The sequence below is a fragment of the Protomyctophum parallelum genome (assembly GCF_964188405.1).
Source record: "Protomyctophum parallelum genome assembly, chromosome: 1".
Classification (NCBI taxonomy): domain Eukaryota; kingdom Metazoa; phylum Chordata; class Actinopteri; order Myctophiformes; family Myctophidae; genus Protomyctophum; species Protomyctophum parallelum.
Genome location: NC_139697.1, coordinates 18,766,562 through 18,781,561, shown reverse-complemented (window position 1 = coordinate 18,781,561; position 15,000 = coordinate 18,766,562). Strand labels below are relative to the sequence as shown.

At 45.1% G+C, this 15,000-nt stretch overlaps 1 protein-coding gene across 1 annotated transcript in view; it reads left to right on the top strand.

Moving 5' to 3' along the window:
* The window catches only part of LOC310874448 (RNA-binding motif, single-stranded-interacting protein 3-like), a 136,177-nt gene that overhangs the window by 8,842 nt on the left and 112,335 nt on the right, over nt 1-15,000 (top strand). The window contains exon 2 of the mRNA XM_083787254.1: nt 3,579-3,658. Within this exon, the coding sequence (XP_083643380.1) occupies nt 3,579-3,658 (80 nt within the window). The remainder of the gene's footprint in view (nt 1-3,578; nt 3,659-15,000) is intronic.

Here is a 15,000-nt window from a genome sequence, read left to right as displayed (position 1 = left end):
TGAAATCAGCTCAAATCGAGCACTTTGTATTCCAAACAGACGAACGCATCATGCTGCGCTTGGCGGAGCATTCATTCACCTCCTCCTCCTCCTCCCTTTGAACAGATGACAGGTGACACACATGCTCTTGTAAAATTGCACACCGACATGAAAGTGAAACTCATTTTTGGCATGAGAAAAAAAAACTAAAAACTAAATCTATTTCAAGGCCTTTGCACACAAAACGCTGACGTCGGTTTCGCCCAGTGTTCTTAATGAGCAAGCAGGCATCAATGCCTTGCTCAAGGACAACTCGGTATTGACGGTTTCCTCCAGACACTCATGTTGCTATATAGAGGGTATGTGCATGCATGAACGTCGTTTAATGCAAGCATATTGGACTTTTCTGTGTGGATGTCTGGGCTGTCAAGGCCAGAAAGTAGTTTTGTTGGCACTCAGTAGGCGTTCCCGCAATACTTCCTGGTTTGATGATGTCACGCGCATACCCTCTAGGACGGTGGTTTTCAACCCTGTTCATCAAGGTCCATTCTTTTTTCGGCATTTGATGACATATAGCCTCTTGGACTCAAAACTAAAGCATATTTTGTTTTCCTTGGATACAATTTTGTCCGCAAATGGTATACCATTAGGAGAGAGAACAGGCAAATGCTGCTCAAAATGACAATTATTCGAACGACTGACATAGCTTTTTCAGAAAACTGTCAGGATGTAGAAGACATTTATAGAATCTGATCTCAGGTCAAGGGTCCATTTGGTTACCCAGACCACCTGGAACCACCTCAAAGACCACTGGTGGTCCCCGGACCACTGGTTGAGAACCACTCCTTTATAGGAGACAAGCTGTTTATCATCCTTTAATTATACCATATACAGGCTGTCTGTGTTAGTCAACCAGATTAGCATATCTCTGCTGTCTGGAAGAAACAACCTATAACTCCAAAATGTTCATTTTTCTGAAAATGAAAGATATACATTTTTCAGGAAATTAAGAAAACCTCAGCCTAGATTTAGAAAACAAAGCAATACTGTGCCATCGAAGTTGCTGTTGTGACTTTATATATTGCCAATTATTTCCATGAGAGGGAGAGAGTTAGCTGCTTTAGCAGACAGTTTGAGGGTCAAATGGAGTTAAGAGGTTTTGTCCAAAGCTTTTTACTACTTTTCATTTTCAAAAATGGAGTTATGTGTTTTCCTTCCGACAGCAACGATACAACCTTATACCATATACTCACTATAAGTAATCTCTCCCAGTACTTACTGGAGTATTTCCATTTTTCATGTACTTTTATACTTCCGCTCCACTACATCTCAGTGGCAAATATTGCACTTTTACTCCACTACAATTATTTGAAAACTCACATACTTTGGAGAGTAGACTACAATGTGTGGCGGTGCTACGCATTGTGAGCTTGCAGATCTGCTTTTTATACGTTTTTATAGATTTTCTACATGGTGAAATGAGACATTATAGGCATAACGAGTACTTACTTCTACTTTACTTCTATTTCTACATTGCAGTATTGATACTTTTACTTAAAAAAACGAGAAAAAAAACCCTGAAAAAAAGTGTTGTATACTCTGCCCATTATTTGTTGTTTGTTCGTCCCAAAATAATGTGTTTATTGTCATGATTTGTCATGATCCGAGTTGGCTTGGTCCGAGGCTTACAGGTAAATAAATACATTTTGAAACGCCTATGGGAAAAAATGAATGGGACATTTCTCTTCCGAGCCGCTCGTCGGGGGGGGCGGGACTGTGACGCTCTATAAGAGACCCCGGTATAATGGGAGATGCTCGGGTATTAAAAGCCCATGTGACACATGCGCTGCTTGCGGGCGTTCTGTGTTCTGACGTTACGGGAGCGTTGCTCTCCTGAGACGAGGCTCGTCTGATGTGTGACAGGCCACCTTGGGGCGACAATATGCACATAAAACATTTCGCCAGCATTGCCCTGCATACCGGCTCACGTTATGTTCATTCACGGTGACGCTGTCGAGCCACGTATTTGACTCTTCCCACTCCCTATACCTGCATTTCTGCGTGAGCTTTTCACTTCAGCTGTGCATGGACGGACGGACGGACGTACGAGCCTGCGCGGGAGTTGGGTGTCGGCGACTCGGCGGTACAGGCGTTTTAAAATGCCCAGGCTCACAGTCCTCATGGGGTACTTTTCATCATAGCTACAAATTGACATATTGGTTGTTCAGTTTGACCCACCAGTTTTGGAGATATGGCTTATAGAGTAATGTCTTGCAGAAAACAGGCTTGAAAGGTTCACTTCTGTGGTCTCTAACATTACACCTAGCTACATGTTTAAGCGTTTATTTCATATTTACATGTCAATTTCAGCTCTGACAGCTCTCCATTATGCGAAGAGTCTGCCTGTGCCATTAACTCATTTAAAAAAAATACAGCTGGTGAAAAGCTGGAATTTGCGCGATGGCAGGCTCCCAGTCAAATCTGGTCACATATATGGACATAAAAGGGACAGAGACAGATGGGTGGAACGGGTACTCTGACACGGGTACAACGGGTATTGCATATAGCCGGGGTGGGGGCATGGATCTCCCAACGTCCATCGTTACTGACTCAGTGCTCTGCAGCTGGGCATCGGTCTAGTATACAAATGACAAGTGCAGACTTTCTTGTTCGACAACTGAAGGCAATGGAGAGGTCAGGTTGATCCTTAATTTATATCGCATATTATTTATTTAAAGAGTGTGTGCGTGTGTGTGTGTGCGCACGCTCGTGTGTTTGTGTGTGTGTGTGTGTGTGTGTGTGTGTGTGTGTGTGTGTGTACACTACCCAATGAGTTTTTACGATTTGCTCTGTTTGTATCCTATCCTACTGTTGCCAGTTTTGCAAGAGAAACAAGTGGCCAGGTCTATGAAAACAAGCACACATGAAAATAGCTGATCTACAAGCTCACAGCGACACATTGTGAGGTTGTACATCCGTTATTTAAAAACACATTGAGAATAAATCTAAATATTTTGAATATTTTTTAAACATTATAATAAAAAAGGCACAAAATATGTTCGGATGGATGTCTGTGGACAATTACATAGTATTCATCTGGGTTTCCTTGTGAAGAAATGTGGAAGCAAGCCCAAATAAGCAACTACTATACACTTTAGAATCAAGCCCAAAGAAAACATCAACCAGCACTACCAATAATTTATTTGCAACTGACTTTACAGAAAAAAACAAGTCAAAGGTTGCGCTTATAATAAGCAGACATGGCAACACGGCCTGAAGGAAGCAAAGCACACACACACACAAGGAGCCCCAGTACGTTGGCGGGGGAAAAACGTGGATACATCAGTGTGATCTCATTCAGTGAAGGCTGATTTATATATAGGCTATACTTCAACAAAATGAGCACATCTACAAGCTATACAGATGTGTTGCACTCCGGCAACATTGTGAGCTTGTAGATCTTCTGCTGCTTTCCAATAATGCAAGGCATACTGGCGTGCAATTACAAAGTGGCGCGCAAAGCAGGCGTGACATGTCCGGAAATGGCTCTATACTGAAATGAAAGACATCCCCCCCCCTCCCCCCCTCTCTCTCTGCAGAATGGAATCCACAGAGAAGTGCGAGGTGGTCATACAGCATTTCAACGGAAAGTACCTTAAAACTCCACCAGGTATTCCAGGTCAGTTTCTCTCCTCTTTTATTTCCTTCCTACTCTAAATGTGTTTCCGCGGTCCCTCTCTGTGTCTTTCTTTTTGTTTTGGATCTCTTCTCTCCCTGTCCATCTTTCTCTGTGTGTGTGTGTGTGTGTGTGTGTGTGTGTGTGTGTGTGTGTGTGTGTGTGTGTGTGTGTGTGTGTGTGTGTGTGTGTGTGTGTGTGTGTGTGTGTGTGTGTGTGTGGCGCGGTGGCTGGGCTGTGATTGGAGGAGTGTGACAGGGTGATGGATTGCTTACAACTCTGCTTCTGACACCAGAAAGCTACAACTGAATCACTGACGCCTCCGTATACGCTTCTGCCCTCGATCTCTGTCTGTCTGTCTGTCTCTGTCTCTGTCTCTCTCTGTCTCTCTCTCTGTCTCTCTCTCTGTCTCTCTCTCTCTCTCTCTCTCTCTCTCTCTCTCTCTCTCCCTCTCTCTCTCTCTCTCTGCTGCAGGCTGTAGTATAGAGAAATCCTTCTTAACATTCCAGCTCAGACCTCTTGCGTTCTTTGCAATCTATTTAAGAGCTCGCTCGCTCTCCTTTCTTTCCCCAGCTCTCCTCTCCTCCCTCCATCCTCTCACAGAGAGGGAGAGAGGGAGAGAGGGAGGGGGGAGGGGTGGTCGAGAACGATAGAACGAGCCATGTCTCTGCAGCAGGTGAGCGAGACCTTGAATTGGACTGACGGGACCTCCATAGTCACACCACGCACGCGCGCACACACGCACACGCGTGCACTTCACACACACACCACCGTGCATATTATTCCCTCCGGACCCGTAGAAATTCCTCCTCTCCTCTGGATCATCCACCACGGAGGGACATTCTCCTCCTCGTCATCTGCATATTGGTTACAGCTGGGCTGTCATAAAGGGGCAGGGGGAGGGCTGAGTCTTAACCCATTCTGACCTGAGATCAGATTCTAAAAATGTCTTCTACATCCGGACAGTTTTCCATTCTGACCTGAGATCAGATTCTAAAAATGTCTTCTACATCCGGACAGTTTTCCATTCTGACCTGAGATCAGATTCTAAAAATGTCTTCTACATCCGGACAGTTTTCCATTCTGACCTGAGATCAGATTCTAAAAATGTCTTCTACATCCGGACAGTTTTCCATTCTGACCTGAGATCAGATTCTAAAAATGTCTTCTACATCCGGACAGTTTTCCATTCTGACCTGAGATCAGATTCTAAAAAATGTCTTCTACGTCAGTCGCTCTTCGATAAAAAAAATAAATAGCAGATCTACAAGCTTGTAGATCTGCTATTTTTCAATATAGCTAAAGCATAGCATAATGCTAACATCAAAAGGGGTTCCCGCGCATAATGGGTTAATAGAAACCTTTTAAAGAGGCAATACCAGCCTGACCTTCGCCTTTTAAGGTTCCGGGCCTCCCGGGTCGGGCCGGCGCCCCCTATTATTATTAATGGCCTGTTAAAGGTGCTGCCGGAGCGTAAAGATTTATACCACTCACATCCATGTCTAACCCAGTCTGTGTGGAGCACTTCATATAAGGTGTCGAGTAGTCGTGTATATATGTACCGTTCCTTGGCAAGGTTATTATAGTTTAGAATTTTTTCCATTCATATTTTGAGCGCGTCAATCGTTTTTGGGCTGTTGGGAGTGAACCTCCTTAGGGCCGATTCGTACTCCTATATTTTACCGCTGTTTCGGCGCTGTAGTGCCGAAATGATTTCGGCTCGTCGGAGATTTTCAGTAGCACCGAAGAGCCGACTTTAGGACGGTACCATTAATCTTCTTGCCTTTTGTGTTTCCAATCCAACATGGCTGCTCCGGGGGAAGGCATAATATACTATGTTTTCCGTACTTCTTGTTTGATGTCCCGCGGGGCCATATTTGTGAAGTGTCTGTGTGTGTGTGCGTGCGTGTGCGTGCGTGCATGCGTGTGTTTGTGTGTGCTTTCGGCTCAAACAACGGGTATCGACACGTTTCCTTACATTCTGTACCGTGCATTCGACACACATGGTTTACAGTGACGAGATGTCTGCGTGATATGAAATTGCGCGGAAATCGTTACAAATATAGTGTACTGAAATCTAGTGGACTAAACGGTGTGACAGCGATCCACACGTCCCAGACTCTTCTCCCTTCCGCAGGCTACAAAACTATATGGAATGCACTTCCCGTTGCAGTCAGAACTGCAGCCTCACTCCCAGTCTTCCGCCGTAGTCTGACAACCCACCTCTTCAGACTCCATCGTAGCCCGTAGCACTTTCCCTATAGCCTCGACGATCCTGCGCAAAGGCTCAACTTATGTAACTTGGATAGCATTTTATACATAATACGCTCTATGCTATAGTGCAGTATATATATATATATATATATACGCATATTTGTATTATAGCTATTCCACTGTTAGGTTCTTAGCTTACATTATGATTCATGATGACTATTTACTGTATATATGTATCTATGTATATGTATACCATGTTTTTGTTCTTGCTTACGGCAAGTCGCTCTGGATTAAGAGCGCAAAAAACTACGACATGACGTCATGCGGTGCATGGTGGTCGGGTGCCGCTCACAATTTACAATTTACAATTTAGGCATTTAGCAGACGCTCTTAATCCAGAGCGACTTACATTGAGCAAGAACAAAAAAGCATGGGAATACATCACACAACACAACTCTCTTGTTTTTACTAACGGTCACCTCCTCTTCCTCGAAGAACTGGATGAACGGGCCTTAAAATATGACTAACTAAAAATATGACTAACAAAAGACTAACTAAATTTAAATGTGTGTATATATATATATATATATATATCTTATATAGGTGAGGAGGAAGGAAGGAAGGAGGAGGAGGCATCCTTAGAAAAGGAACACTGTCGCCATGAGCCAGACAGACGAGTTGATTGGCGAGGACTGTCTGGAATCACAGCCTGTTCCGTCTCTCAGTTGAACCGTCACAGTTAAATCCGCTATTTGTATTTTTACACAAAAAAAAAAGATTTTAGTTTGTCTGAGAATGGAGAGAAGAGAACATTGGACTCCTCCTCGTCAAAACGCTCGTTTTTAATTCCAAAACGTCGTTCCTCCAAAATGTTCACAGCTCACTGTACTGTACTGTACTGTATTGTTTTACAACTTCCCTTTTAAGTGCTCCTTTTCTCATGCCATCCTTGATATTTCAATTACATGAAGATGCATGTGGCAATGTATAAATGGGCTAATTACAGTATGCTTGTTTTTGTTTGTTTTGCCCCCGAACTATGGGAGTGAATTGAACACGTCCAGGTGCACGCAAATCCCACGCTGATTTCCCCTCCGTGCATATTCATGATGGGAATTAGTTGCGCGTGGTCTGTGTTTCTCACATACCTGTACATAAGTAAGTAAGTAAGTAGCCTTGCCGAGCCATGAGGCCCATAGGGCAGGAGCCTATCTCCTGTTTCTGTAGCGTGAGGCAGCTTGATGTAAGTACACCCCCTGGACATGACGCTAGTATGTCGCCGGGACTTACCCCCAATCCAACCCTTTGATGCTGAGTGTCAAGCAGGGAGGCACTGTCTGGGTCCCATTTTTAGTCTTTACAGTCTTTTGGTATGACCCGGCCGGGGATTGAACCCCGACCTCCCGGTCTCAGGGCGGACACTCTAACCACAAGGCCACTGAGCTGGATACCTGTACATACGCCACAGTAACGTTAGCCTTTTTACACAATCATGTGGACAACATGACTGAGATGACACAGTAAGTGTCCCAGTATATCTGTCAAGTTGTGCGGTCAAGCAGCAGAGAGCTATACTTTCACGCTACGTCACAGCGTATTTATGGGAAATGTTTGGGACAGTTTGTTATATAACTGTTCAAAGACGATTTCCAAAATGTGTAGAACATGTTTTATTGTTACATTTATATACATTTATTATTTATGAGAATAGGTACTGTTTATTTTGTTTTTTAATTTTTTTCTTTTTACGAGTTGAATTTCCAGCATTGATAGTGATCTGTTGCCGATAGTGACACTGTCACGATTACCAGCCAGGCCCTGGCTGGTAATCGTGACAGTGTCGCGGGTTCGACTCCCGATCCCGACAACCTTTGCTGCGCATACCCCCCCCTCTACTCATTTCCTGTCAGACTACTGTAATCTATCACTAAAGGCAGAAAAAGGCCCCCCTAAACAACCACACTTTCAAGAAATTACAAATATAATGAGGACACCTCCATTCCCCATTCAAACTAATACACTGACCTCTAAAGTTCCGTTCAACTTGTTCTTCACCCCCAAATGTCTTTCTGTCGGTGCCTTGGATTTATTGAAAGTATCGTTGTTTGACTTGCATTCCTTTAACCCATTTTGACCTGAGATCAGATTCTAAAAAGGTCTTCTACATCCTGACAGTTTTCTGAAAAAGCTATGTTTCCATGTCAGTCGTTCTTCGATTTTTCAAAAATAGCAGACCTACAAGCTCGTAGCACGCCACTCGGTGAAGACCATAACACATTCTCCTCTATTCCTCAAGTATTTCCTTCCATTTTCTAGACTTTCCCGTTTCTGTTCCCCGTAAAAGGTAAGGAATACGAGAAAAAAACAACCGTTCTCCCATGAATCCATTAAGGCATTCATATGGGCCGAGTGAATTGATCGAAAAAAAAAAGTATTCCTCTGAGGCAAAACGGTGGCTGTGCTGAAATGGTTGGTAAACAATACCAGATGTCCACGTCAATGTGATTTGTACCTGCCATTCCATTTATTTGTTCACGTAAATATTTTTGTGAGAATAACGGTGAAAAAAATTGTCCATGTTGAATAATTCTACTTTAACGTCTGTCCGTCCGTCCGTCCGTGTGTGTGTGTGTGTGTGTGTGTGTGTGTGCGCGTGCGGTATTTCCCCAGAGTGTGTTGCGATGCAGGGCAGCCTCTTCATCCATCCTGCTCTGACAGCTCCGTGGAGACCCCCCTGGGGTCCCCAGCGCACAGCTCAGCAGGAGCTACTGGTGTGTGTGTGTGCGACTGTGCGTGTGCGCGCATGTGTGTGTGTGTGTGTGTGTGTGTGTGTGTGTGTGTGTGTGTGCGCGTGACAGCCGCATAGTCACATGCAGTCTCGCATGGCTCCAATACAAACGCACACGCAAACACACAACACACAGTCACGCGTCAGTAGCCTTGACCTGAATGCAATGTCAACATCCAGCTGATGCTAACGAGATCCAGTCCTTGTTTTTTTTTTTTTACCTTTACCGATTAGCAGTCCAAACACATGCACAGAGACGCGCACATACACACACATCACGGAGTATAGCTCCTGTGTGTCTTTGGTACACAATTTCACACACACACACACACACACACACACACACACACACACACACACCATTTAGCAGTGTCAGTAGCATGCACACAGCGGCTTAGACACACGCACGCACACACATGCGCACACATGTGCACACACACACACACACACACACACACACACACACACACACACACACACAGAAGAATAGGGACACAAAAGGGTTCAAGTGACTAAACTTCTGCTCTGTAAATGGGGACTGCGCTGTCAGATAACGTGTGTGTGTGTGTGTGGGGGGGGGGGTGAGAGGGGGGGGGTTATGCGTTGAGCCGATGAATTATGACCTCAGTGACATCAGTCGACGTTCACGCGTTCCATATACCGTGTGCATCTCTATTGTATTGACTATATGTACTGAGTATTATACATGTATTGAGTATTATAACACCGTTGAATTGGGCACACTCACATTGGGCACAATCACACCACGGGAGTGGCCTTCAAGTTCACGCCTCCAGACAGCCCCTTTGTTCAAGTACCATTCTGGGCCGGGAGCCCCTTTTGGTGTTAGCATTGTGTTGTGCTTTAGCTATTGAAAAATAGCAGATCTACAAGCTCATAGCGCGCCACCGAGTGGCGCGCTACGAGCTTGTAGGTCTGCTATTTTTGAAAAATCAAATAACAACTGACATAGAAACATAGCTTTTTCAGAAAACTGTCAGGATGTAGAAAGACATTTTTAGAATCTGATCTCAGGTCAGAATGGCTCTACCCCGCTGGGGGGTTGAAGGTGTCAAAGCTTCTGGAGACAGTGAGTATAGCCAATGACATTGCAGGGGAAAGAAATGACTTTTTGACCTGAGTCAGCTTGTGTGGGATACCTGCAGCCTTATACTACAGTCATGCGAGTGTTAAGGAAAAGAACATGTGATTTTTACTCTAGTCGTGACCCATAAACGTTATAGTCTGTGATCCCTCAAAGGGGGCCCGACCCACACTGTTTGTCGAAATGGCGCTCTATAGGGACAACCACTGCTTCAATAGGGCTTTACAGTATATAAGAGGTTAATTCATTATGTCTTTTTGTGCACGTTTGTGATATCACACGGAGATATCACGTTCCTTCTGTCGGGGCTTGAGCTGAAAAGGTTTTGGCAGAGCCTGTTCTTCCCTGCTATGCTACTGTCTGTGCGGTGGGAGCCCGTGTGAGACAGGGACATGATCAATAGTCTTGATGGAACAGCTGTTTAGATATTCTGTGCAATGCGGCATGCAGCTGCTTTCCTCAGTAAACACATGCACGCACGCGCGCGCACACACGCGCACACACACAGATACAGTACACACACACACAACAAACACTCACCGCTGCAGACTGACAGATGCATATACACAAAACAAATATTTTGATATACGCTCCTCAAAGAAACATCCCAGATCTGGAGTTTATTGAAAAAGTCGAGAGAAACTTTTTATTTTTTAGTTATTTCTTTTAAGCAGCTGTGAGTGAATTCACCAAATATACGTATGAGGAGAGGAGGAGAAAGAGAGGCGGAAAAACAAAAATGACAATTTATGATACGTGTCTGAAGCCGTAAAGTAAGCTGAAGTGCAGAGCCCCAACGGGTGTGTGTGTGTGTGTGTGGGTCTGTGTGTGTGTGTGTGTGTGTGTGTGTGTGTGTTGATTTACAGTGTGACCCTGAGCGTTGAGGAAAGTCACAGGAGGCACCAATAAAAGTGATTTAATCCCTGACTGCGGCATGCCTCGCCGATTAAGGCCCCTTTTCTCATGCAATGCATTAAAGCAGCTTATGGCTGACACCTTGCTCTTAATGGAGCGCGGCCTATAGATACATTAGCTATTGTTCTCTTCTGGCAGGTGAGTAATCTCGCGCTAAAACCCCCGTGTCAAGCCGTGCCGGCCGGAAGGAAAGCGATAAGGGTTTTGATGTCCGTGTGTTTCACAGAGTCGCACATGTATAGCGGTTGGTTGGCTGGCTGGCTGGCAGCTCTTTTCATTGTTTTAATTTGATTTCGTATATATAGCCCGTACAGTTCTGACAGCGGGTATACATGAACGTTGAGGTGGGTCTTTGCTGTTTGGACTCTCACATGAGAGAGAGAGAGAGGGTCACATGTGTCATGATGTGTGGGAGGGTATATGCTCTATGAATGTGTGCAAACATACCATTAATCAAATAATATGTTTGCACATACAGTAATTGCATAATTTGCACGTAACCCATTTTTTTATTCATTTATGTTTTCCAAACTGAGCCCAGGGGTATGGCTTCTCCCTGCATGCCTCTTTCCCATAGCGTCTTGACTTGGACACATTACTATATCAAATGGACTCGACACACCCTGTGCCTTTTCTTTGTTTCATTCTGTGATTGTGCCCCTCGTCCAAACTGCACTAGTTTATTGAAAAAAAGTCGAGAAACTTTTAAATAGTTCTCGACAAAGTGCATTGTATATATACTATGCACTTTGTTTCAGGGGCGTGCACAGAGGGAACGTACACAGGGTTTGATGAGGTCAGGTCAACATGATATGGAATGAATTCTGTATTGGCCATATATGGAGCGTGTCGTAGGGCTGGGACGGTATGGGATTTTTATTACCGCATATTTGGCCGCCCCCCATACCGCCGGTATGGCCGCCGGTTATTACCGCCCCCCATACCGCCTGTATGGCCGCCGGTTATTACCGCCCCCCATACCGCCGGTATGGCCGCCGGTTATTACCGCCCCCCATACCGCCGGTATGGCCGCCGGTTATTACCCCCCCCCCCCCCCCCCCCCCCCCCCCGTGTGAGGACAAAATTATCTCAATGCAAAATGCTGCCGTTTGGGGAAAAAGACAATTCTCCTGAATGCTGAGTTCGGCATGGAAATGGGGGAATTTATAGCATTCCTTTAAAATGCTCCATTCATGGTCTGGGGGGCAGGGCAGTTGTTATACAGACAGACGGGTATAAGGGCAGGGGCTCAAGCCCCCCTATGATGTCTGTGTGTGTGATGCCGAGAGATGAGGTTCAGACTAGTTTCTGATGAATCCAACCATCCACACGAATCACCGAAGCTATAAAACCAAGTGTCTTGTTTCATAATCATAGCCCTGCAATTGTTTCCCACGTCCTCTGTTGTTGTTGTTGTTGTTGTACTTGTTCCCCGTGTCCTGCATGAGTTCTGCCAGGATGGCAGCTGAGATGAAAGTTGGCTTCGGTTATGTCCGCTTAGAGATGCTGGATAAATAATAGAAACCGCATGAGGAAAGGACCACAGTGGCCCTGGAGACGGAGGCCAGCGGAAACATGCAAGGACGCACGCACTCTCTCTCTCTCTCTCTCATCCTCTCTTACATTGTCTGTTTTCACAATTTCCTTGCTCACCGCAGTATCTGTCTGCAGTCATCTCTCTCTCTCTCTCTCTCTCTCTCTCTCTCTCTCTGTCTGTGTTTTTGAAGTCATCAGTGACTAGTTCCGTTCCCACTAGTCTGCTGATTTACTTCCATTTCCCTGGCCAGTCATGCTGCATGGGGATGACATCCGACACCCTGTCTGTGTCTGTCTGTGTATGTGTCTGTGTCTGTGTCTGTGTCTGCGTCTGCGTCTGCGTCTGCGTCTGCGTCTGCGTCTGCGTCTGCGTCTGCGTCTGTGTCTGTGTCTGTCTCTGTCTCTGTCTCTGTGTCTGTCTCTGTGTCTGTGTCTGTGTCTGTGTAGAACTATACCGCAGCTCCGAGGAGCATGCCTGCCCAGGCTCAGGAGTTGACGAGAGAAATACTGTTACGGGTAACAAAGTCCGGAATTCAAAATGTATACGCGTGTATAAAGTACAAAAGTATTGCCATCAAAATGTACTTAAAGTACCAAAAGTAGAAGGACTCACTGTGCAGAATGTCCCTCTACAAAGTATAGTTTTCAAATATATGTAGTGAGTACAAAGTACGATATTTGGATGTTTTTGACATTCTAGGTTCCATCTCCAAGGTGTGTTCACAGTGGCAGTGGCCCACCGCCCACAGTCCCCCCCACACACACACACCATCAAAGAGATCCCTCTTTGAATTAAGGCCATTCCCAGATCACCAGGTAAAGCCCTTCTGTAGCCGTCAGTCATACTTGACTCTAATCCACGTTAATTTCCACAATTCCATCCCACGCTCCCACAGCTAATAAGCACCACCCGCCAGGCCGCCTCTCTCTCTCTCTCTCTCTCTCTCTCCCTCGCTCTCTCTCCCATGATGCACATTGCGCTGGACATGTGTGTCTCGCCTCTGTCACTGCAGGCCAACTCATTTAATGAATAAAACATGGCGGAGTTGTTAATGCAACAGAGAGTATCTGACTCGTCTAATTATGCTGACATTTATAGTTTAGATCCCACGGTTGGGGGTGTGTAGGAGGATACGCACCGCTATACCGGTTGTTAAGAAGTATTTCAAAGGGAAATATCGTGCTTTTCCCAAATGGGTCGCCCCATTGAGACCTTATTGGTCTCTTTTCTACAAAATATCTTCTAAAGTCATGACGGTTTTCTGAAAAACCTATGTTTCTATTATGTCAGTGGTGCTCAAACTATATTATTGCATGCCAAGGACCCCATAAATTATAGCCTATAATTGGCTGCCGACCCCCCCAATCTGAAAACATGTTGCTCCAAGCATGCAGGGACCCCCAGAAGCAAAGATCTGAGTTCAAAAAGTTTTGCGGTGAAGGTTTTTCGCCACATTTTCACGATTTCCCCCCAAAATTCCAGATCTTTGTGATCTGTTATTTTTCCAGTATAGCTGAAGTTTACAATAATGGACGTGGTTATAATATGGCTTCCTGAGGCTTTCGCTGAGCGCTTTTTACATGACAGAAAAGAAAAGGAGAGTCCTTTATTCACACACACCGAGGATTGGTCTGTGGACGCTGTTTAAACTGATCTCGGTGGATTGGTGACGTATGCGCGTCACCACCACGGCGCCAATGTCTGACACCATCAGACAGATTTTCAATAAAAGCAGAGAAATGGCAGGAGAATTATTATTCAACAAAAGCTTCCCTTTTCAAATGCACTTTCCTAAGATATTGCATCTTAATGAAATCCGCTCTCGCGGCGTGAATGTCTCCCTCCCCCCCCCCCCCCCCCCCCCATGCACGCACACACCACACACACGCGAGCGTGCACAGCCGCACAACGCACACACCCTCCCCCTGCCCGTCTCCCATTTAGAGAGCTGTGGGGGGACACAGGAAGTTATTATCGACATCCCCCAGCCCCTCGGCTAAATCAGACAGCATCCTGAAAAAAAGGGATCAATTTCCCCCCCCCCATGCACTTTCTCATTATAACCTTATCTCTCTCACTGACAGTAATCTGGATCTGTCACGCTGCGTTTGTCTCTGCCGTAGAACTGTATCACTCACACATGAGGAGGGGAGGGGGAGAGGGGGAGGGGAGGAGGGGAGGGGAGGGTCTGTGGAAAGAGACTACGATGTCTGTGAAACTGCAACAGAGTTGGTGTCTTCAGGCACAGCAGAACACAACACATGGTCTTTCACTTCTACTTCACGGTTTGTTTGGGAAACTCACTCCATCCAACCATGTCAGAGAGAGAGAGAGAGAGAGCTGTGACAGGAGAAGGATGTCAAATAGAATACAAGCACCTTCAGGAATACCAATCATTGTGTGTACACCCTTTTTTGTTTACAGAAAATTACCTCGGTATTATATACATAGAAATGCTGTTATATAAGCACAGCAACGAACTTTCATTCAATTATACATCGCAAATGCATTTCATACTAAGTGAGTGCAAGAACTACTGGAATACCGCTGTCAACTTTCAAAAGTACGTATACTGTATGAAGCTATAACGTCTCTGGCTAACTATCTCTGTCAGAAATGCACGTGCATCTTTTGTATATAGTTTCACAAGATAGAATTACCCCAAAGTGTTAATGTAACACATGCTCTGTTTGCACCCTTTATTTTATTCCTATATGTATATTCAATATCTATTTGTATACATACATTGTTTTTATCCTTGATTGTCTTGTTTCCACTTTTGCTTC